This window comes from Mesocricetus auratus, unplaced genomic scaffold (genome assembly GCF_017639785.1).
Source record: "Mesocricetus auratus isolate SY011 unplaced genomic scaffold, BCM_Maur_2.0 Super-Scaffold_100009, whole genome shotgun sequence".
Classification (NCBI taxonomy): Eukaryota; Metazoa; Chordata; class Mammalia; order Rodentia; family Cricetidae; genus Mesocricetus; species Mesocricetus auratus.
This window is the reverse complement of record NW_024429193.1, coordinates 57,952,207-57,977,531: the sequence shown is the minus strand read 5'-3', so window position 1 is coordinate 57,977,531 and position 25,325 is coordinate 57,952,207. Positions and strand designations below refer to the sequence as shown.

Genomic DNA, 25,325 nt, shown 5'->3' with positions numbered 1-25,325 from the left:
GAACTGTATTAAAGGGTGGCAGCATTAGGAAGGTTGAGAACCACTGCCTTAAAGGGACAGAAGGGCTTATGGGAAGACCACTGTCTTCTGAGAACACAAATTCGTACGTAGAATGTTGAGTACTGCTGGACTTGGATGCCGTGTACTGACTGTATGAAATATATCTTGTCAAACTGGGGTGTGGGCTCTTGAAGCTAGCACACACCTTTAATACTCAGCGGATACCCTGCAGAAGACCCCGCAGACCCTCGGATACCCTGCAGAAGGCCCCCCGCAGACCCTCGGATACCCTGCAGAATACCCCGCAGACCCTTTTTAGCCTGGAAGCAGAGCTCCGCTCTTATGGCTAGCCCCTCTTCCCCCCTAGAACACACACTCCACATACAGTGACCATTGCAGGTTTCATAGAATTTAGTTACAGCAGTGAGGTCACTGTTCAAAACTATAAAGGCATGAGTATATTAAAAAAAAACTTTCCCAAAGTAATGAACTACCTGCATTGGAAAGAAAAAGAGAGGGGCAGGTTTCATGCGGTGTGGTGGAGGTCATGAGTCAAATTTAAGCATCATCAACAAAAGTGAGAAATGTGGGAGAGGGTGGTGTGAGAGGACGGGGAGCAAATAACTTTGGTGAGGGCAGAGTAGAAGTGTCCAGTGCCACCGGCAAGCCTACCGCCTTCCAGACTGAGCACCGCAAGGCTACGTAATGTGACAAATGACTATGAGTCCTTCCCTAAGGGAAGAGTGGGAAGTTTTTTTCACTGGAACGTTCCAAGACTACAAATGTGAAGGAGCAGCATTTTTTGTGCCACTAATTTAGAAAGACAGTCAACAGATCAACAAGGACTTCTGGAAAGTAAACAGTCCTATTGGCTAGCTTGACATCAGTTCTACACTTGAATTAAACTATCCACCCTAGCCCTGTGACTAGAGGTCTCTAGAAGAATGATTATGGCATTCTTTTTTTTTATTTTTTGGTTTTTTACGAGACAGGGTTTCTCTGTTTTGGAGGCTGTCGGTCCAGCCTGGCCTCGAACTCGCAGAGATCCACCTGCCTCTGCCTCCCGAGTGCTGGGATTAAAGGCGTGCGCCACCAACGCCCGGCGATTATGGCATTCTTAGAAGATAATCTGTTCTTTACACAGACTAAAGCCCTCACTCAAATGTCCCTATTTATGCAGATTCATGATGTGTGATGACAAAGGGAAATGACAGGTAATTGTGACCTCTGGATTATGTATGTATGCGTGTATTACCTATAGACAGGGTCTTGCTAGGTAGCCCATATTGGCTTTGAACTCCACAGCTTCCTGCCCCAGCCTCCACTACATGGGGCTATTGCCAGATTGTTTTTCTTTTCTTTTTTTTTTTTTACACTTTTTTAAATTATATATTTAAATTAGAAACAAGCTTGCTTCCCATGTCAGTCCCAGCTCCCTCTCCCTCTGCTCCATGCCCACTCCCTCCCCCACCCCCCCAGCCCCCACTCCATTCCCCAGGGAGGGTAAGGCCCTCCATGGGGGATCTCTAGAGTCTGTCATTTCATTCTGGGGAGGGCCCAGGCCCTCCCCCAGATTGTTTTTCAAACTGTCTGAGGATAACTCTTAGGAGTTGTCCTTTCCTGCACTGGTTTATGGTACCCTCCACTCCATCCTTTGGAAAGCACAGCTCTTAGTCATTTAGTTTCTATGCTGTCCTACCTTGGTTTTCCCACAGGGGTTCCGAGCCCCACAAACTGATGGGAGACTCATGGTCCTTGTTAGGCTGGGAGTGGAGTCCCTTTCTGGCAGCCAGTGTCCTTTCCCACGCAAACACACATTCCATGGGATGTGTGTGTCACTGGGCTGAGAAAGCCGAATCCTAAAGGTGAAGGAGGATAAGACAGACAGTCCAGAACGTTCCTAATTCAAGGCCAAACCGACTTTCACGTATCTAGTCCGTGAAGTTTATTTTCTATCTTTCAATTCAATTAATTTTCTTGAAAAGAAGCCTGGGTGGAGGCCAACAGTGGAGGAAAGGGATGTCACTGGGCCAAAAACTGGGAATAATCAGCTCCTTATGGTTTTAGGGACAAAGTGCCAAGACCTTAAGGATTTGATTCCAGGAGAGCGTTCCAGTTGTTTTCTTTAACGCTCAGTCGCTGAATCCTGACTGCGTAGTACGATGATTCTCAAACCTTAGTACAGTTTCATGTTGTGGTGCCCCTCCCACCCCCGCCATGAAATTATTTTCGTTGCTTCTTCATAACTGTAATTTTGCTACTGATATGAATGGTAATGTAATTATCGTGTATTCCGATGGTCTTGGGTGGACCCTGTGGAAGGGTCCTTTGAGCCCCCCCCCCACAAAAGGGCATGCAACCCATAGGTTGAGAATCTCTGGGTTAGAGAAACTCGGAGGTAAAAAAGTTGGTAGATGACAGAACACGTGCCTTGCCAGCAGGGGCCTTTAAGACAGAGCCTTGACACACAAGAGAAACAACTAAAACAACAAACTCGGTTTGGCACACGCCGCCTGAAGCTGAGGAAGGAGAACCGCGGTGAGTTGTCCAGGTGAGTTCCAGACCAGGCTGGGTGTCAGAGTGTGTCCTCATCTCAATCTCCCGGCACGGAAGACTATCTACTGGGGGGAGGCGGGCGTGCACTGCTTAAGAGAACCCATCACGAACTTCATTTTTAAAGAAAAGGCCGCTCGCACTGCGCGCACAGGTCAGCGAGTGGGTGCGTGCAGCACTCATCTGCAGGACGGCGGCTCTGCCAGCGGTGCCGGATGGGTCAGCCATCAGCCACGCGCCACTCCAGCCTAGTAGTGTCCACGGACTTAGGGGGCGCCCCTCCTCCAGTCCTGGGGTCCAAGTAGGGGCTCCTGCGGCTGCTGCGGTGGCAGGAAGTCCCCGCGAACTACAAATCGAGGCATGCTGGGAACATTCCCTGCTCCTCCCAGGAAATGTCCTTTGTCCAGCCCCACAGGAAACCCCAGCGAAGAGGTAGCGGGCAGCTAGCCCGAGTGCCAGCCCGCGGCCGCACCGCCGCCGCCGCACCCGGCAAACGCGCGGGCGCCAGGCTCCGGCATTGCGCTCGGAGCTGCCCGGCGCATCGCAGGTAGGAGCGCCGCTGCGACTGGGCGCGCCCGCTTAGGGGATGGGGATACGGAGCTGGGCACTGGGACTGACCTTCTCGGGGTTGGGGTGTATGCGGTTGTTGAGCTGCTGCGTGAAACTGTGTCCGGCACACTGGACCGTGGTCTGCCATCTCTCGGGCTCAGGAACCGTGGACGCATGGGGAGCCCTCGCATCCCTAAAGCCGAGCGGAGCTCCCTTTGGGCTCAGTGGTGAGGGGCGGGGTGGAAGAGGCTGAGACTGCGCTGCTAGAGCGAGTCGAACCGTCCCACAGACCACCGAAGGGGGCATCAGAGACCCTGGGAGACCAAGCCCAGGGAGGAGCTTGCAAGACGAGCAGAAGGTGAAGGGCTTTGTGTGCAGCGGTACACCGACTTAGATCGCGCTCCCATTGCTTGCTCCGTCAGCGCCCCCAGTCCCACTGTGAGGAAAGTGGGTGGGGGTGGGGACTTTACGAGGGGCAGCAGGTTAATTTGGGTCCGTGTGAAATGTGTGTCTGTTCCCCTCTCCTCCCATCTGTCTGCCCGACTCGGATTACCGTTTAGGGGCTGCGATCAGACTGGGCAAAAGGCACAATAAGGACCTGTGGATGGAAACCCGGGGCTAGGGGTCGTTGTCTGACGTTGCTGTGATTACCAGTCACAAATGTCCACGTTGGTTGGTCCTGGGCAGGTGGTGAACAGAGCTGGAGCCTGCAGCCAGAAGGCTTATTGAGGCTCAGGTGACCTGGGGCGAGGCATATGTTGGGATGAGGGAGGGTGAAGAGGAGCGGTGACACAGGGACTCTGGGTGTATCTTACATGCAAACTACACAATAGCAGGCCTCTAGAATGAGTCTTTACGACTTCCTCTGGGACTTTCCGCGATTTCCCATTTTTTCTTAACTCCCCCCCACACCTGCCCCGTCCCCAATGAATCAGCTGTCTCTCCGCACTAGTACCGGGCACACTTTAATTTGGTGGTGCTGTAATCCTGCCTGTTGAGTCAGGCACAGTTGGCTGTCAGCATTCCCCTACAGTGGGTCTCTTCCCAACAGCCTGCCGTGGTAAAGGCGGTGAGGCAATGGCTAGCAAGCTCGCAGTGTTTGAGAGCTGTGGTGGACAAGTGGGCAAGTTTGAACACAGTGTGCCCCCATAAGGGAATTCACCTGCCTCCGTTGCCTTTCTGCTCCTCCACGTATATCCAAGTGATTATCCCTCCTTTGGAAATGTGTGGTTATTGCTTAATGTACAATACACTGTAAAGCCAAATGAATGTCTCTTGAGTAGGGAGGAGGGATGCTCTAGGCCCTGGCTCGAAGGGGGAGGGAGGAAAGTTTTCCACTGGCATTGCTAGTTAGATAAAACATGTAGACTATCTGGAGTGAACTAACTGGAGTGTCCAGGCAGCCAGTGCTGGGATGGAATGAAGAAAGAAACTCTGCACTAAAAAAGTCTCCAATTGCTCACACTGACTGTGTGTGTTGGGAGAGAATCCTTGGAGGAAGGTTGAAGGCCCAAGAGAGAATGAGATAACCTGAGATTGAACCAAGGGAAAGTCAGGCTGCCTTCTAGGTCGTGCTGGAGACACACATGATGGCATTCAGAAACTACTGGAATGAAGGAGTGAGTGACCAGAAATCAGAAAACTCAGAGAATGCAGCTAGATTGAAGGGACCAGGGTGACCTCACTGGAGGCTGCATGTCTGAGGCTGATGGATTTGCATAACATTTCCTCCTGCCAAAAGCTCTTTGGATTTCTCCAGAATCTGCTGGTCTGCCTGATTTTTTAGTGTCCTGGAAAAGGAAGGAGAAAGTGTAAAAGCTGGTTACTAAAAAGGGAAATGTAAGACAAGAAAGAGCTTGTCTGCTTCCAAATCGAGAACACAGAAAGCCTCAGTAGCATGAAGAAGTCCAGATTGCAGCCCCGTGTGGTGCCTCAAGTGCCGTTTGAGACGTGCTCACATTGCCTTCCTTCTTCCCCTCTTGGCAGGTTTCTGAGTCATGCTATTTAGTGTTAACGTAATTGACGATGGTAAATAACTAAATTTGACATTCAGAGTTCTTGACATATCCAGTGTCTACCCATTTCCCTATTGCTACAAACAGCTTTCATCCCAAGATGCAACACACATTCTTGAGCATTGGTTCCTCAGGTCAAACCACATGCCTGTAGCACATTCCTGCACTGCCTGCCATTGTTTTTGTTCCAATCCATAACTCCCTCACAGGAGTCTTTCGAGAATTCCTAGTTGGCATTAATCTTATTCTCATGGTACTTTATATTTTGGTGACATCTCTCCCCGTCTGTTATGAGAGCTGTTCATCTTGTTCTCCCTTAAAATTGTAAACCCCTCGAGGACAATGATTTTTTTCTGTCTGATGCTTTATAAAAGATGCACAAGGGTGTTTGCTTTGAAGTTCATAAATAAATGAGAACAATGAAAGAATACGCACATCTTGTATTTATTTATAGGTCAGGTTTTACGTAGCCCAGGCTGGCTTCTAGCTCACTGTGTAGCCACGGATGACTGAGCAGCTCCACAGCTCCCATCCTTCTTGCCTCATCTCCTGAATGCTGAGGTTAGAGGCGTGTTTCAGGACACCTTATTTTATGCTGTACTAGGGACCCAACCCAGGATTCGGGTGCAAACTTGGCAAGCTCTTTATCAACTAAGCTACATCTCCAGCCTACATATGGCTTATTTTATCTCTTACTTGGTACAGCCACAGAATCTTTCTCATCGACTTGGGAGGACTCATTGTGATGGAAAATAAAACCTCTAGTGCCTGGCACACAGAAACCTTTCCTTTCTCCTGCTTTAAAAGACTCTAAAAGCATTTGTCACCGTGTCTAGTAAAAGATGTTCGTGAGAACCATGTTATCGAGCTTCTTTGCCAATGTGGATTTTAAACTCTAGCAACATATGGGACGGATTAATGCAAGTTCATAGTCATTTTTATAGGTCTACACTGAAGAAGGTGATTTTCTTCTCAGTATTAAAGTGTCTATGAGAAGGGAGGACTCCAAGGACTGTCCTGTACTTTGCAACTCAGTCAGGCATCAAACATGACACTTTCTTCTTACAGACTAAGCTGTATCAGGACCAAAATGTAGGACATATAAGAACAGGCAGATTATCTCCTCAAACTTTATTTCCTTCCAATATAGTTTTTACCCCATTGGTAAATAATTGAGTATTTTTCTTGCTTTCTTTTCATGTGATTTATAGCCATCACCATTTATTGGATACATTATTGAATACACCAATGATTACACTAAGACATCAGGGCTAGGGACATGCATGCATGCATTATTTGGTACAGTGCTTGCTTTACAGGTACAAGGACATGAATTTGATCCCCAGAACCCATGTTTAAAAAAAGCCGGTCATGGTGGCATGGACATGTAATGTAATCCTGGCACTGGGGAGACGGAGACAGGAAGATTCCTGAAGCCAGCCAGCCTACCTACTTGATGAGTTCCAGTTTACTGAGAGATCTGGCTCATAAAAAGACAGGCAGCACTTGAGCAATGACTCCACGGGCTGTGGCCTCCAAGTTCACGTGTAGGCATGTGTCCCCGTGCACCTCCACACACACACAGAATAAACTAGACAGCTTGCTTGTGTTACCTTATTTCATCTGGTAACTGACCTTATCTCCATTCTAACAATGAGGAAGCCAGCGATCAGAGAGATGTTAAGAATCTTGCCTGGAGCCCAAGATTCTGAACTGGCTCTGCATTGGAATGCTGGTCTGCTGATCACAACTTTCAGAACTGCTTTCCGTGTGAGGGACTCGATGGCTGTCCTTTCTTCCTCTAAAGCCTCCACATTTGCAGGTTTCCTGTCAGGAACATTGTTGGGCTCTAAAGTCATCCTCCTGCTTCTCATTCTGAGAAGCAGAGTTCTTTCTTTACAAACAAAACAACAGCAGTAATAAATAGCATTTTTTTCATGCCTTTAATTTCCTCTGGCTATCAGTTGGAAAGACCAAATTTAGAATCCTCAAGGCTTTTGGGCACAGAACTTTGTCTAGAATTTTCGTTATTCTTTCTTTTTGTTTTCTTCTAGCCTGTCTGAATTCTTTTCTGTCCTCTCCAGGCCAAGTCTCTTCTCTTCAGGGTAGGTTGGCGTGGTCATGCCAGGTCATCCTTAGCCTCTCCTTCAGTCTCTGGCATTGCCTGAAAGGCTTGGGTTTCATTGACTTCTTCATAAGAACTCAACTGAGCACGTGACGGGGACACAGACTACAACATGGTGTGTGGTGTACTTTTAGAACTCTTCGCCATGAATCATTAGTCATGGGTAAATGCAGAAATGGAGACATGAGCCATTGAAATGTTAACAGTTGGCCTGTGCTGTAGAAGGAAGACAGGAAAGAAACTGATTTTCTTTGTTATCCTTCACGTTTTTTCAGTGGGATTGACTGCTAAGCTCCAGGTGGAAGGATTCTGGGCAGAGCTGTGCTGGGCTTTCCTGAGTTTGTGCTAATGTCATTCTGAATGGTGATGGAGGTTAATGACTTCAGGTTGTATGGGTGGGGCCACTGCTTCAGTCACGCCCTTGGTGGCGCATCTACCCTCACCAGACCTAGGAAAGGCCTTTTTACTGCACATTAAGAAGATCATAGGGGTTCCCCGAGTGCCAGCAGGGAAGGAATAGAAAAGACAGAGCCTGGGGTGAGGAAGCATCTCTGGTAACACCTCTGAGAGGGTGAGGAGGGATTTGGGCTTTTCTTTAGCAGGTATGGCGGAGCAGCCTCTCCTCGAGGGATCAGTGCTGTCAGTCAGCTGTCATGAGACTGAATCTGTCTTCCCACAGCAGTTCATGGGATAGCTGTGTCTCTACACAGCAGGTCATGCTCTGTGCATTTGCAGGTTAGACGTGGCCTTTCTTTAAGGAGGTGTATTGCATTCATGAGGCCTCCTGAGACCTTTGTTAGGATCTGGCTGCAAATCACAGGGCAACAATCATTCTTTTTTGGGGTTTTATTCCTAAGAAATGTCCCGCTGTGGATTCACTGCCATGAGTTGTCACATTTTGCTTGATGCTGGATGAAGGGCATTACCGAAGTCTTCTCTTTCCACCTGGTGACTCTTTTGCTTCCCTTTCATACTTGGGAACCTTGATAAAGAATCACATTTTCTCTCCGGGCCTTTTTGGTAGCCCCTCAGCAGATATTAATAAAGATTTCTGACAGTGGTAGGTGGTTTTGAAGGCTGGAGTTAAATATAAATCCATTAGACATAATCTCTGGCAACACAGAACACAGAAGAATGGTAGCTTATGGCACATTTAATAATATTTATTGGTTGTGTATTTAAATTAAGCACACATTGTATTTTAAAATATTTCATTTTCTTCTTGCCTAGTATGATGGTACTGCCAATTTTTTTTTACAAGGAAATGTGGGAAACAACAAATGCTTATAAACCTGGCTAGAAAATAACCATATATGCAACCATACATGATTAAGAATGGATGTTTTTAGCGAAGTTTTTGGACTCCTGGAGAGCTGAGCAGAAGGTACGCAGTCTCCGTGTGCTCCTGCCTGCACCCTCCCCTCAGCATCGGCGGCAGCATGGCGCATTTGTCACACCTGGGAAGCCACTTGTTGCTGCTCATCACCTAAAGCCTCTTGTTCCCCTCTGGCTTCCTCTGGTGGTGTGCACTCTGTGAACTGGCGTGTGCAATGACCCGTGTACCGATATAATAGCGTGCAGAACAGCGTGACGCCCAAGCATCACCGGTCTTCTACCCATTTGTCCACCACCCTCTTGAAATCCTTGGCAATCATTGGTTTTTTTAAAGTTTTTGATTTTTTTCCCCAACTCTCTCCACAGTTTTGCCTTTCCCAGAGTCATAGAGATGGAAGTGAAGTGTGTAGTCATTTTCATATTGGCTTCTTTCAGTAATATGCATTTTTTTATAGGTTGGTAGATGTGTTTGTGTGAGTGTGTGGGAGGGTGGGTGGGTGAGTGTATGCGTGTCTATGTACCTGCATGTGTGTGTAACATTTCATTGGAAGGTCACAGTTTATCCATTCTTGAAAGACGTTTTAGTTGTTTCCAGGTTTAAGTTTAAGATCAAAAGTTGCCGTTAAGGGATTTGTGTGCAGGTTTTTCGTTGTTGTTTGTTTTTGTTTTTTGACCGGCTTTCATCTCGCCTGGATAAATACCAAGGCATGTAAATGCTGGGTCTTATGGTAAGAGTATGCTTAGTCTTGTGAAGAAGTTGCTGTGTTTTCCCACCAGAGAGTGCAGTCCCTACTGCTCTGTTTACATCAGCGTGAGGGGTTGGGAGTTTTAGGTTTGCACATTCCTTGAAGGTGGGAGCAGTGTCTCACAGCTGGGTTGCCATTCCCCAAAGCCCATGTGTTGGGCAGCTTTTCATATGTGCATCTGCCATCTGCCATCTGCATGGTTTCTTTGGTAGATGTCTGTTCAAATCTTTTGTCCTTTTTTAATTCGTTGATAATTGCGTGTGTGTGTGCGTGCGTGCGTGTGTGTGTGTGTGTGTGTGTGTGTATGTGTGTGTGTGTATGTGTGTGTGTGTGTGTGTGTGTGTGTGTGTGTGTGTGTACATGCACTTGTGATAAGGCCAGAGGTTGATGCTGGGCATCTTCCTTAATTGTTCTCCATATGGTTTATTTTTTTAAACAAATGTCAATGATGGCTTAAGATTATTTATTTACCCTATGTGTATGGATTTTTGTCTGTATGTCTGTATACCATGTGTGCTCCTGGTTCACTCTGAGGCCCTAGAACTGGACTTACAGATGATTGTTAGCCACTGGGTGGGGGCTGGGAATAGAACATTGGTTCACTGGAAGAGCAACCAGTGTTGTTTTTAAGCACCGAGGCATCTCTCTAGTCTCTTGCACCTTAATTTTTGAGACAGGGTCTCTCATTGAGCCTGGAACTCATTGATCTGGTTGGAGTAGCTGGCCAGAGTCCCAGAGATACTCCTGTCTATTAGATTATTTAAATGACTAGATTGAAAGATTTTTGTGCTGTAGAGGGACAGAGGCAGAAAGAGAGGCTTGGTCTGACCTTAGGCAGGACCGTGTTTACTTATGGCATCTTCATCATCCATGTGTGAAGATGGCCAAATGGCCACATAGGAAGATGGGGTGTGGCCCCTTATAGGGGCTGAAAGACTTCAGTAGTCCACAAGGGGAGCTGGGAAATGTAGTCCTTCAGCAGGAAACTGCCATTCTTGGCTCTGAGAGGACGTAAACAAAATACAGGGTAATTACAGCTGTGTTCTGCTGAGGAGGGTCTTTGTTGGAGGGGGTAGTTCTGGGTCCATTGAGAAGGGGAGAGTCTTGATCAGCTGCACTGGACCTTGCTGTTGTTGTCCTGCATGCCTGTAGAGACTTGGAGAATAATCATTAGAGGGCTGTACACAGATGATTTGGTTACAGAGTAAAACAGATTTTTCTGGGAAGATTAAGGCATAGGGAGGAGTAGAGGCAGGGAGAACCAGAGAAAGGAAGTGGGTGTAGAGTTGATTCAGGGTGACAATGACTGGTCCCAGTGTCACCAATGAGCTAACAGAAGTAGCAGGGAGCTGCAGAGCAGGAAAAGAAGGGAACAGGAGGAAACAGAAGAATAATGTAACAAGTTGTGTCTGGCCCTGGGTGAAAGGGATGAAGGTCTCCTTTAGCCAGAGCTTCTGCACAGCATCTAAATGGTCTTTTTTGCAGACGTGTTGGGAACAAATGGAGCTGTTGTTGGGTGAGAGCTATTGGGTGAACTATTGTGGGACATTTTGGTTGGGTAGAAGGTGAAGTCTCATATTTAAAACTTTTAAAAGACAGTGTAAAAATGTAAGTGTGTGGGTAATAAGAGGGGAAGAAGTATGCAAGGGAGGAGCCAGAGTGGGAGGGGACTCAGGAGGAGGCTTGTGGTTGAATTTTGCCTGCACCTGTCTCTAGGCTCCATCTCAAACCAGTTAGGATTTGTCAGTGTGGAAGTAAAGTCTTTTGTGGAGATGGCACAAATCTCATTCCAGTGGTTAGGTCCGGTCCTTTTTAATCTTGGAGTACTACAGCAGGCGTGGAGTCCACAGGTCCTGAAGGGCGTTAAACTGATCTGAGGCTAGTTGTCGAAAAACGGGAGCCTTCAATCCAGCTACTTTAATTCCGAGTCCCCAAAACAATGTCCAGAGTGGCAAGAAGAGGGATGTGTTGGGTGGCTCATGGCCCACTAGTCCCTTTTTAGAGGTTACCTGAACTGCTTTTAGGGATTTTGGGGTGTCAATCTCTTGGTAACGGCTTCAAGGCTGACAGGAGGGCAGAGAGGGGAGCTGCAGCTAAAGTGTCTCAGAAGACGGTCCATCCAAGGGGCCATGATAAAACTTAACAGTTGGCAAAGATCCAGAACGTAAGGCAGGAGGGAATAACTGTACGACTTTGTGGGGAGCATTAAGAGACAAAGTTGCATGAGGAAAACTTTTGCATCAAGACTAACAGGAGTTAAAAGGCAGTTGTACAACTGCCTGGGCCATGGACCAGAGCACTGTAGTAGGACAAGGTGACTGTAACCAGATGTTTGTTGCATCAGACTTCTGCCTAAGCAACAAGCACCCGGAGGCTGTGTAAAAGAAGTCAGTTAAAGTCAGAATCCGAAGAATAAACAGAACGTCTAAGAGATATTCCTTGTTTTTATATATGATGAACTCTGTATATTTGTTTTCAGCATTAACAATATCAGCTATTATTTAATGAACAGAGTTAGTATCTTAAGTAAAACAAAAGTTTTGGTTAGAAACAATTTGGTAAGGTAAAAATTTTAAGAATTGGGCTATTACCTTAAATGAGCATAACTAGCATTTGAAACCATGCTAATACATATTTTTGTTAACATCAAACTATTATACCTATATTCCAAGAGACAGTTTAATTGTAATTTGTATTTCCCAGGGAGGAATGATTTTTAATTTCCCATTTAAATGTACTTCCATAGACGGTGACTGCCTTGCTTTATCCTCAACAGGCATTCTTTAGAACATCAGAGAACAGTGGTTCTCAACCTTCCTAATGCTGTAACCCTTGTTCTTCATGTTGTGGTGACCCCCGACCATGAAATTATTTTGTTGCTACTTCATAACTGTATATTTGTTACTGTTCTGAATCATAAATGTCTGATATGCAGGATATCTGATATGTAACCCCAAAGGGGTCGGGACCCACAGGTTGAGAATCACTGTTGTAGAACATCCTAAGTTACCACCCAAGCCGGTGACTGCCATCTCAGTAAATAATTAACTTTACAAAGTTTTCTAAACCTAACTCTATTAACAGAACTGTTAAAACCTTTTTCTCTGTCCATATGCCATGAGTGGAGAAAGCAGTCAGCTGTGTCAAGTCTGTAAGAAATAATTTACATCATAGACTGAGTTAACAACAAAGGGTCAAGCCAGATCTCCAGATCATCACATACTGAATAGCAGCAAGCATACTTCTTGACATGATTCTGTTTAAAAAAAAACAGATCACTCGTTTAGAGGCATAACTTATGAAGCAAGGCAACAAAATTAAATGAGCTTTAGGAGATAATGGCTGTGGGAATTTCATAGAAAACTCCACAGATTTCACTGTCAAAGCCTGTGTACTCTTTGTAGGCTTCACATTGCAGGCACTGGCCCTGGAGCTTCTGTCTTCAAAGAGACTAGATTATGGTCTGCCCTGGTTGGAGAGAATCTCCTCCTCTAAATCATCTCCTTCTGAAGAATCTAAAGGCTTGAGATATCATTCAATAGAACCGTTTGTTGACTCTACAGATATAAAACCAACTGTCAAAGACACCGCTAGGATATTCTGAATAATTTTTCAAAGTTGTGAGTTTGATAACAGAGTACCTGGCAGCCTTCTTTAGTGAGGGAACAGGAGTGGTTAGGGTGAAGATGTTGGAATGAGCTTTTGCTAAGAGAGAGAATTAAATGCTAGTGTAACTAGCATCCAGATCCTATACTTGTCGGATGGCAGGCTTGGGTATGAAGTTCTCCTGTTCACAGTATCCTCGTATGTCAGTTTGGAAGACAGTGAGGACAGAGTGATGGTTCTTTGACTCTCTGTTGTTTGAGACATTTTGGATGTGGGTGCAGACGCTGAGATCATGACCCCTTTATAATGTACTGCACCATATTAAGAGGCAGCTGTAGAGAGACGGAAGGGGAAAGAAAGAGGCTTGGTTTGACCTTAGGCTGGACCATGTTTATTCACAGCAAGAGGTCATCTTTGTCACCCACATGTGCAGATGGCCAGAATGTACATAGAGAAAGAAGGGATGTGGCCCCTTGTGGTGTGGAAACAACTTCTGCAGTCCATAGGAAAGCTGGGAAATGTAGTTTTCAGCAGGAAACCATCCAAGTCTCCACAGAGTAGTTATTGGAGCATTTCAGACCCTGGCTTTCTCTTGTTGTGCTGGATACTAAACACAGGTACCCGAGTTTGTGGAGCAAGGACATTACTGACTGAGCCATTTCCTCAGAGCTGCTGTTGAATACTAAGATCACTCTGTATGCTTTGGGTGGTGGTCCTTTACCAGACACATCTTTGCAAATATTCTCTCCAAGTAAAAAGTTTATCTTCTTTTTGCTTTGATACATCTGTACCTGCATCTATATTTATATCTGAACATTTCTCATCTTTTTCTTATCTAGGGGTGTGGGTGTGCCAGATACAAAACCTACTTTATTCTAAAAACAGGAGACAAAACTATGAGCTAAATTTGAAGAAACACCTGCTTCTTACTCATTTTTGATTTTTGTTTTTTGTTTTTTAATGAGAGTCTGGAAGGATGACTCAGCAATTAAGAACAGTTAGTGCTCTTCCATAGGACCCAAATTCAGTTCTGGGAGATCCAGTACCCTCTTCTGGCCTACCAGGGCACCATGCAAGCACATGGTGCTCATACATACACGCAGGCAAAATGCTCAGGCACTTAAAATAAGATAAAAAAGACCAACGCCAATGGATTGTGAACTGCCAGTGTTTACCCTACTTCCTAAGAGGCACTTGAGTTTATTGGTTGAGTCCATGGTTTGTTGGCTATTTCTGGTCACCACTTCATATGTGGCATATAATCTTTTCACACTTCTTTGAGAGTTTGTGGTTGCTGTGCTGATCACTGCTAACATCAACATCAGTGAGATTTGAGCATCTGCATCAGGCACCTCTGGCATCAGAGCTTAAGTCTGGACCCTTGGGGGAAGGATTTTCTTGGTTGACTATTGGACATAGGAACGTGAGAAATTATGACATCTATAAGTTTTGAATTGTAGTAAGACAAGAAAAACGGAACTGTCAGAGAGTCGTTTCCCTTCACACAGACACTCTTAGCATCAAACGCGGGTGCCTCTTGGTGTGCCCTGTCCTCTTTCTTGTCCCGAGACTTCTTTACTCTCATTGTTATTCTGGAATGGTTGTATGTTGGTCTTGTCTCATTCACCATTTGATTCCTGCTGTTGCTTGTCTTATCTGTTGGTGAGAGAGAAGCAACTGAATTGTCAGGGCTGGGAGTATTGGGTGCTTACTGGACCTCTTCCATTTCCTTCCTTCCTTCTTCCTTCCTTCCTTCCTTCCTTCCTTCCTTCCTTCCTTCCTTCCTTCCTTCCTTCCTTCCTTTTGTCCTTTATTTCTTTTTCTCTCTATTGGGTCATTTGATAAAAGCAAGAGGTGATGCAGAATTCCTTTTACAGACACTTCTGTTGGGTTTTGAAGTTAACTATCAGTCTCTGTAGTGACTGCCTCTATGCTTTGGCATGTTTGACTCCTGGTGATAATGGGTTATTAGATCTGGGTAAGAGTGCCAAGTTAGCTGGACGTAGTGGCCCACACCTTTAATCTCAACACTTGGAAGGCAGACGCAGGTGGATCCCTGAGTTTGAAGCCAGCCTGGTATATATAATGAGTTTCAGCACATCTAGAGCTTCATAGTAATACTCTGTCTCAAAGTAAACAAAAAGGGTTAAGAAAAAACAAACAAACAAACAGTTGTTTCCATGATTCTAGTTTACTTGATGTGATCTTGGCCAGGTTAGTGGATTTCCTAGTTTTTTCTTAGTTCTTCCTTTTGAGGCAGAGACCATGAAATAGTCATACCAAATTTTATATGTTTCGAGAAACATTTGAGAACTCATGTGGAGGAATCACCAAAGTGAATAAAACCCAACTGTTTACTCAAAGAACTTACAGCTAGTTGAAAGGTGGTAGGGAAAGAGAGAGCCAGCAGTAGATATGAATCATTTTAAATTTATTATATATACACATTCACATGGATTTGTTTTGTTTTGTAGTGATACTGAGGATCAACCCTTGCCTGCTAGGCAACTATTCTAACACTAAACTACATCCCTGCTCGATTATAAATATGACCATAATTAAGAACAAATGTTAGACAGAATAAGATGAGGGAAGGAACCTCAAAGAGCTGGGCTCTTCTCTGTGCAGTTAGCATTCTACAGGAATTAGCAGCCATGTTGACCTAGAAACATTAAACGTTGTTTTCTGTTTGTATAGAGGTAACACTTTATTAAATATGCAAAGTCTTATCTATGTGGGTGTGGTTGCAGAACTAAACTAATCAAGTATTCCCTAAATAAAACAGAAGTCTGTCATAGTGAAGTAAAAATAAGAGAAATAATTCTGTCTGAACCATTAACCATAATCCTATAGGTAAGTTAAATATGTTTTCCCTGTTTTATGAGAGAAACTATCTGAGGCTCAGAGAGCTCCAGAGGGTGTCTGGGGATGTGGCTCGGTGGTAGAGCACTTGTCTTTCAACCTGCCTAAGGCTAGCATTAGAGGCTAGATTCTGAGGAGCAGTCTGGCTCCAGAGGCAGAGCTCTGACCACTACAAGTGAGAGGAAAGTGAGAGGCATCTCTGTGTTTCCTGGAAAGGACAGCATGAGCTAGCACCCAGTGAGTACTTCTGTGAGATTCTGAGCACGGGCCAAAAGTCTTGGGTTCACTCACTGAGCCCTTAGAATCCTTGCTTCTCTGCTAGAGTCATGTAGGGGTTTCTGAGCAGGAGGATAAACAGTGGCAAGTCTATTTAGGATTGAGTCTACAGACTTGCCGGTGTGTGTATCCTGTGTGCGTGTCCACTGCAGTGACAGTGGCACCAAAATGAAGAGACACATCAAAGAAAGGAAGTGGCAACTGAGTTTATTGAAAGGTGTTAGGGATAGTGGCTCCAGGTTTTGAGGCTGCCCAGTGAAATCAAAGGTGGCTTTAACAGAATCAGCTCTGTCAGGAGGAGCTGACTAATGAAGTTTCTGGAAGTGAACTGTACTTGCTTTCTGATATGACCCAGCCCAGATATGTGAATTGCAAAATGGAAGTTAATTTAGTCTTTACAACCACTTCTCAAGGTGACTGTTTTACATTAAAAATTATACAATATTTTTACCATATTCTTTCCCTTCCCCCAAATCTTCCCAGCTGCTCCCCACTGCCCTATTTACTGCTCTCTCAAAAGAAAAACAAAAACCATCAAACCAAGGAAACAAACAAAAACCCCACCAAACCATAACAACCACACACACGTACACACACAAGAAAAAAAAAAGCACACAGTCGCACACACAAAAGAAAAAAAAGCACACAGGAAAACACAGTCTGTTTTGTGTTGGTTATCAACTTCTGGGTGGGGTGGGGGGTCTGTCTCAGAGTGTGGTCAGTATATCCAGTGTCACTCCATTGGAGAAAACTGAGCTTCCCTTTCCCAGCAGGTATCAATTGCAAATGGCTTCGGGTTAGGGATGGGAATTGATACCACTCTCCCTTCTCAGTGCCGGGATTTTGTGTGGTTTTCACCTGTGCAGGCCTTGTGCATATCATCACAGTCTCTGTGACCTCACATTTATTGGCACTGCTGTATCTGGAGACACTGTGCCATTGGAGTGATCCACCACCCCTGGCTCATACACTCTGCTTCCCAACGGACCCCTGGGCTGTGAGGGGAAGCATCTGATGACATCTCACTTAGAGCTGAGTGCTCACGCTTTGCCCATTGTTCAGCTGTGGGTTTCTGTGTTAATGCCCATCTGCTGCAAGAAGAAGCTTCTCCAAGAAGCATTAAGTGATGTACTGGTCAGTGTGTCTAGCAATGCCATTAACAGTCGTTTTATTGCTGTGTTCCCACAGCAGAATAACAGTGGTCTGTCTTCCCCTAGGGCCCATGACCTGTCTGGCCTCCACAGGCCAAGAGTCTGGGTGTGTTAACAGAGTCAGGCATGTGTTCCATCTCATAGAGTGGGCCTTAAACTCAATTTTTAAGAAAGTGGTTGGTGACTCCCATATCATTTGTGCCACTACTACACCAGTATGTCTTGCAGACAGGTCCCTATTGTAAATCGTAAGATTCGTAGAGCTGGGTGAGTTTGATGATTATTTTTCTCCTTTGGTAACATAAACACATAGTGCTTCTAGCACTATGAATGCTAGTCAGTAGGGGTGAAGCTTCTAATTTGGCACCAGCTCAGTTTCTTCATGTTTGATGACTTAAGTGAAGTGGTGCCTGCAGTATTAGGGTCCTACTGTCCAGGTAACCAATGGCATTGGTAATAGCTTTATTTGGTTTGTTTGGTAGGTTTATGAGACCCCTTTGCCAACAGCTCAGCAAGATGTAACAATTCCTGAAGCTGGGATTTTTATTGTCTCCCCCATTATCTGGTAACTCCATTTAAATTCTTTTTGCATGTTGTGTAGAAGAGGCGACCAAGTCTTAAAGGCATGAAAGAGTAACTGTCCCACTGTCCCAGGGCTTGCACTGTGAGCCTGTTAACTCCTCAGTTGTGCTTTCTCCAACACATGGGCTGGACTGGAAGGAGCTTCAGGTCCCTCAGCTATAACACAGGACATGGTTGTGTAGGGCAGGACAGAGTTTGGAGTGAAAAGCCCATACCTGTGCCATCTCTGTTTAAAACTAGGGGAAGAAATGAAATGACTGGGCCGAGTGACTGCAGAAAATATAGGAAAGCCCATCAAAAGTTGCTATGGCATTTTAGGAATTAAGAAGAGTGGGCAGGGTGGAGAGTGAGGTACGAGAGTAAGTGAGGGCAATGCAGGTTTACGATGTCACAAAAGAAGGATTTCCAGATGGAATTCAGCAGGAACTCAGAGGCTCACTATTGAGTCCTGATTACATGGCAAGTGCTTAGTGTTGCTGCTGAGATGGAAAGGGCGGGGGGGGGACCCCACTGTATCTGGAAGATAGAAGAACAAAGCTGCTATTGATGTGAGCCTGCCCACTGTGTGCTAGCAGTTACTGTCGTGTGCCACGCCAGCTCACACGTGAACACCCGGGTTCCTTCTGGGGAACTAGGGTATGTGGGAAGGATGCTGGGTGTCGCCAGGTGTCTTGGTGGTGCTTCTTCATCTCCCAGTGAGTAGTCTGCAAGCTTTGCTTTTGGAAAGAAAACAAATGATGCTTTAGGAAGATGTGCAGTAAAGTTTGATGGCTGGCTTTAGGCAAATGGTACTGCAGGGTTAGGGAACTCCCAGCCCCTCCTAATGAGAAAAGTTCATAGTTTGAATGGAAGAGTGTCTTAAAAATTCTTTCGGATGGGGCTGTGTGTGTAGTTCAGTGTGGGGGCACTTGGCTAGCATGGACGAGACCCTGGATTCAGTCACCATCATTGGGGGAGGGGCGACTGAAGATGGCATAGCCAGCACTGTCTACATATCTGCTCTCTCTGTGGTTATTTTCCAACCCCAACTTTTCTTTCCCACACGACACAAAGGACTTAAGAGTTTACCATAAAACTTCTTTAAGTCAATGTCAATTCACACAACTTAAAAGTCAACAAGACCTGTTTCTTGAGTGTTAACTATAGATAATTCAAAACCTGGTTTGTCAGAGACCATTTTAGAGGGTCAGATGACACATTTAAGATTATTTATTAATACTAATAAAAATAAGTATTAAAAATAATCTCCCTCTTGACCAGGTATCCTGGGATGTCGTATGCAGGTAAGATGATTTGTGAGGAATGAGTTGGTGATGTTGGCAAGACTTTAATTCTTTTTTCTATGAGGAGATTATCTAACAAATAGATAGAAAATAATAGAAATAATAATAGAAAATAATAGAAAATAAATAGAAAGTTAATCATACTTATAATGGGAACATAAAAGCAGAAGTCTGGAAGAGTTCATGAAAATAGAAAGAAGGAAAGTGTTGCTCACAAAATGTGGTTACTGCAACTAGAGTACTAAACCATGGAGATGACAGAGGAGGCCAGGAGGATGACAGAGAGGGTCAGGAGGATGACAGAGGTGGCCAGGAGAGAATCTATGCAGAAGAGATTGTTTTTTAAAAGAACCAGGTGACTCTGGGTGGCTGTATCGGTCCCCACCAACTCACTCACTACCTTTGTGTTTTCAAACAAAGAACTTATATTTGTTGGGCCTCATTTTTCTTTCCTAGGGGATATTTTTTTCTCTTCTAAGTATATAAAATGCAGCAGATTTTCTAATTAACAATGGCTATAGTCTGTCCAGCAAAATTTAGTTTGTGGTCACCTGCCCTTGCCAACTGGCTTCTCTGGACCCTCCCAGATAGAGAGGAGAATGCTACTAAAACAGAAGTAAAAGGATGCCATGAATCTTCATTGCAGATTGGACAAACTGGATTTTTGATCTAGGTAAATTCTCTAGTTTATGGTCTCACTATCTTGAAGGGCTTTGTGTAGTTCTTAGAACCTCTCTCTAGGGGCTGGAGAGATTGTTCAGTGGTTAAGAGCTCTTACAGTTCTTGAAGAAAACCTTAGTTGGGTTCCCAGCATCCTTATTGGGTAGCTCACAACTGCCTGCAACTACAGCTTTAGGGGATCCACCCCCTTCTTCTAGAGCTCATGGGCACCTGTATGTAACTCCCACGCAAAGACACATGTATGTATGTATGTATGTATGTATGTATGTATGTATGTAATTAAAGACTAATAAAAATGAGTATTAAAAACAATCTCCCACTTGACCAGATATCCTGGGATGTCGTATGCAGGTAAGATGATTTGTGAGGAATGAGTTGGTGATGTTGGCAAGACTTTATTCTTTTTTTCTATGACAAGGACAGAGATTATCTAACAAAGCATCTATCTGCTGGGTAGACTATGAGTTGGCCAATGTTATATGACTCAGTGTAAAGCAGCTAACAGAAGCTACAAATTCCAGGGCCATACTTGTAAGTTTGGCATATCCCAGAGAGGTAGTGGTGAGAGACTTGTGGAGCAGCTTTCTTTGAGGGCACCTGATACACAACGGAAGTGATGAGGAGGTGGAAAGCAGCGTGTTGGTGTGCTGGAAGGCCCACTTCACCAGTGCAATTAGCCAAGGACACTGGTTACGTTGGGGAGGTATCAAGGGCGATTGGAGCAAAAGTTGACACGCCGGGGATTTCGGCTTCTGCCTGCCTGCCGGTTGTGTGCTCATGGACAATTTATTTAGCCTCTTGGTCTCCATTGAATGACTGGGACACCACAGGCTGCTAGCTGAGGTTGCTGGGAGTCCTCAGGTAGGTCACCCTTCCCTGGCCCTTCTTTCTCTATCCCATTTGAACCTGCTGTGTTTTTGTCTGTTTCTGCCTGGATTTGGATTCGCTACTATTACTTTCTATTCTCCACTAGCCCAACCACACATCTTGCTGAACATAATGGCAAAATTGTTCCCTCTCTTCTCCAAATCACTCTTGCCCATTTCTGAAATATTTTAAAGATAAGAAATGTATCAGGGGGCTTTTGTAGTAGTGGTGGTGGCTTATAATATTGCTTTGTCCCATGCATCCTTTCAGAGTCCCAGGAAAAGCGGTGGACTTTTTCATTAGATGAAAATACCTACAGGGGACTCGTGGACTCCGTGGTAGACTCAGAGTTTCTAAGTAATGCTTAAGAAAAAAAAAAGCAATCACTGCACCTACGGGCTTGCATAGTATTATTGCTCCCTTCTGGAATGGGAAGAGCCAGGGGGTAGTGGGAATGTGAGGAAAGCAGGGGGTAGGAGGAATGTGAGGGACCCAAGCAGACAGAGCCTGCTGAATGAATTAGTAACTGGTGTTCAAGTTGTGAATGAGCCCTGAACACTTCCGAGACAGATGGATCACTTTCTGGAGGCAAGCCGAATCCTGGGAGCACATCTTTGTACCAGAAACTATGAGCTTTCTCTGTCTAAAGCGGGGACGTATTTTTTAGCTGCTTTGTTTGTGACATAGGATGAATAAATCTGGTCCATAGCTCCCAAGTGTCTCCAGGGAGGACACAATCTACATTTAAAAGTTCCCTGGTGTCAACCATGGTGGTACACATCTAATTCAGGTACCTGAGAGGTAGAGGCAGGAGAGTCAAAAGTTTGAGGCCAGCCTGGGCTACATCGTGAGACTGGGTCTCAGAAACAAGACCAACAAAACTCCCAGGTTTAGCTAGTAAGTAAACCTGTCTCACTAGGGTTCATCTCATGGAGATCCTACTTCTGTAATCTTTCTTTTCTTCTATGTACACCTTTATCACCTACTTAGTGGAACATTTATTGATGAACTTCCTCTGTTGGACACTCACATTAGATCTTAGTTGGACAGTCACAGGGTTAAAGCAATCTCTTGCAGTACTGTCACCTTTACTCACAACCAAGTTTACTCCCATTGGTTTTGAGTGTAGAGTTTCTGAGTTCATGGTAGAAGTAGTAAGCTCTGAGCTTACAGCATTCTTCTCTGTGTTCTTGAACTAAATAAGCATAGCTGGAAGTAGGTTTCAGGGTCCCACTTCTGTTTTGTATACAACAGCTATTAAGATTCTCTTAGTTTTTAAATTTTTATTTGTGTATCTATGTGTATGTCTTTGTAGATATATGCCATGTGTCTGGATACCTGCAGAGGCCAGAAGTGGGTGCTGGTCCCACTGGTGCTGAAGTTATAGGTGGCTGTGAGAGGCTCGACACGGGTGCTGGGGACTGAAGTAGAGTCTTCTGGAAGAGCACCAAGTGCTAATAACCTCTGAGCCATCTCTCTCACCCAACACACCAATTTTTATATCTCATGAAAAATGAAAGATCAAAAAGCATCACATGTTTTTCCTCCTGGTTTCTTTACCTCACTGTCTTCATGCCTCAGTTCCCAGGAGCTCTGTTCAGTATTAAACATAGTGATCACTACTGAATGGTCATAATTCTTAGAAACACACCATTCCTTTTATGGAAATCTCTGATGTTTTATTATGTTTGGCTCTTAATTCGAATGACCATAACTCTATCTCAATGTCAGAAAAATGGTCTGTTTCTCTTATGATAGAGTATCTTTTATTTATTTTTTGACAATTTCACACGTGTAAAAAATGCATCTTGATCATATGCACCTCAGCTTTCCCTTCCACTCCACCAGGAACTCCCACCTCTTCCCCCTCCCCCAGGTACGTGTCACCCTCTCCCATTCTTGTCCTCTCTTTTTGGCTAATGGCCCACTGAATCCATTTAGTGCTGCCCATAGGGATGCTGACTGATCTTGTTAACTTGACCTTGTAGAAGTAACTGTAGCTGCCCTGGGTTCATAAGGGCAAAGGCCATGTCATGTCTTGGGACAACATTTCACAGCCCTCCCCCACATCCTCTTAGTTTCCACCCTTCTTCAGTGCTCCCTGAGCCTTGATGGGCGGGGCTTGATATAGAAAGCCCATTTAGGGCAGACACTCAGTAGACACATGCTCAGCACTATGATCAGTTATGAGTCTGCATTAACTGCTGCCCACCGCAGAGAAGAAGCTTCTCTGGCCAGGGTTGACAGCAGCTCTAACCTATGGGTATAAGCAGGCTTTCTATCTAACAAATATAAAGGTGGGTAGAGTAGTTAGATAGCATTTAGCAGTGGCTGATATCTGGCCTATCCTGTTTCGTCTGCATCCCTGCCTGGTCCTCTTTGCCTTGGACTTGTGTTGAAATAAATTCCAGATGTATCATCTCATCTGTAAATATTTCATATATTGAAGATAAAGAACTCTGTAAACATATTCAAATACTGGCATCATAAAAAATGAGCAGTTCTTGATATAAAATACCTAATCAGCATTCACAGTTGCACAATTGCTTAGTTGTTTCATAATTTGTTTTGGTTTTTGAGAGTGTGACACAGTAGGGCTCATGCTGGCATTGAATTTTTAGTTTTTCAAGACAGGGTTTCTTGTAACTGCCCTGACTGTCCTGGAACCCTCTGTAGATTGGGCTGGCCTCAAACTCACAGAGATCCACCTGCCTCTGCCTCCCAAGTGCTGGGATTAAAGGCGTGCACCACCACCACGGGGCTGTGAAGATGGAGGTTTCTGTTCTGCCAGGTCCTGCCGCCCTTCAGGCCCAAATAAGCACACAGAGACATATTAATCATTAAACTGTTGGCCGATGGCTTGGGCTTCTTACTGGCTATCTCTCTCCTAATTATTAACCCATAACTAATAATCTATGTATTTCTACATGGCCTTATCTTACCAGAGAATGCCTGGCCAGTCAGTGTTTTATCCATCATCCAATAAGAGAAACATATACACAGGAGGACATCCCCCATCATGACCACCCTGAATTTCTAATGCCCCATTTGGCAACTTGAGTTGGGGTTCTGTAAGGAATGTATGTTGAGGTTGACTGATGTATTACTTAAGTTTTTTACCTTTGGGCCTCCCTTCTTTTAGCTTTTCATTATCTTGCTGTTTTCGTCATTGTTGTCTTGGTAAACAGGATCATGTATGTGTCTTGCTAAATTTCTTACTAACTGGGTTTTTTGTACTCTGATCATTTTAAGGAAATGAGAGTAAGAGTGAGTAATGTTTTTAAGTGTCTTTTCCAGTATATGCAAGTGTTTTTACTCTGAGTTTAAAACAGTCTAGCTGTGAATTTTTAAGACTTGATGAGGCAGGGGCATTTAGGCATCACGTAGCTTTGTGTCTCCTCCCTGCCCTCCCACTGGTTAGACATTACCCTGGCTGATTATACGCAGAGGTGTCACTGGCCCAGCTGAAAGGCACCCAGCCAGAGCACGCCAGCCATTCCTCATCAGCGACACCACACAGTTATTTTGGGCGGTGGAGTGGAATGGCAGTTTTTCCTGTGGAATCTGCATGGGAAGCTGGGTGACAGAATGTCTACCCCGACCCCTTCTTTGCTGTGAAGAACACTTCTCTCAGGAGTGCTCCTTCCATGGGAAACAGAATCATCTGGATTGGGAAACCACCTGACCCCACTCAGAAACCTTAACATGGAGCCCCAGTGTCAGGGCTTCCAGAATGCAGCTGTTGATGAGCAAGTCTCAGCAGACACACCCCTCCTGCATTCCAAGCCTGTTCTTCCTTAAGCAAATTAGTTATTAAACTGTGCCTCTTTCTGCTATGTACACCATGCATGTGGCTAGGAAGCTGTCCCCTACTTTGAGCACTTTTGTTAGTTTTGTAACAGAGTCTTGCTCTGTGGTCCTGACTAGCCCAGCTCTTCCAAGCTGGCCGTGTTCTCATACCTCAGCATCTCTCATATTGGGCTTACGGGTCTGTACTCACAGACTTGCATGAGGGTCTTTTTCTTTTGCTTCTTTATTGGATCTTTGAGGGTTTCACATAATGCACCCTAATTCTGTTCACCTTCTGGTCCCCTCTTATTCTCTCCTCATCCCTGTTTCACCCTCCCCCCATGAAAGAAAACAAAACAAAGCAAGCAAGCAAACAAACAAAAGCAGGAACAAAAAAAATAAGAAGAAAAACCCATTAAACCAAAAGAGAACAAACAAAACCCCCACACCCAAAATAGCAAACTCTCTGCTTCTCCTTCTCTCCTGCCTCTCCATCATCTCTTCATCCATCCTGATGGCATTGGAGGCTTAAGTGTGTCATATAGTCTACCCCTTTGTCCCATCAGCTTGACTGGCAACTGTTCATTGCAATGAGTCATTGGCCGGGTACACCACCCTCACTGGATCTTCCCCTGTGCTCTTCCGGGGTATCCCATGTCTTGGAGATCTTGCTGGTATGGTTCTGCAGTCACTTCACAAGATCTAGCAGGACCTAGATGGGGTAGATGCTAGGGTGAGTCAACCCAAGGTCCAGTTGTGGGCCTGGGTGTTAGCCAGGCAGGTCAGATGAGTCACTGCTCACCCCCCACAGTGGTGGAGTCAGCTCCCCTACAAGCATGTCCTCAGGGTAGGCTCATCCTCACCTGCGGTGAGAGGTGCAGGCCCTCTCTCCTGAGTGCAGGGCC

The 25,325-nt window shown here is 45.0% G+C and overlaps 1 protein-coding gene across 1 annotated transcript in view; it reads left to right on the top strand.

Annotated features, from left to right (window-relative positions):
• Window positions 1-2,845: 2,845 nt before the first annotated feature.
• The window catches only part of Znf697 (zinc finger protein 697), a 38,899-nt gene continuing 16,419 nt past the window's right edge, over window positions 2,846-25,325 (top strand). The window contains exon 1 of the mRNA XM_013123819.3: window positions 2,846-3,100. Coding sequence (XP_012979273.2) covers window positions 2,946-3,100 — 155 coding nt within the window. The 5' untranslated portion in view covers window positions 2,846-2,945. The remainder of the gene's footprint in view (window positions 3,101-25,325) is intronic.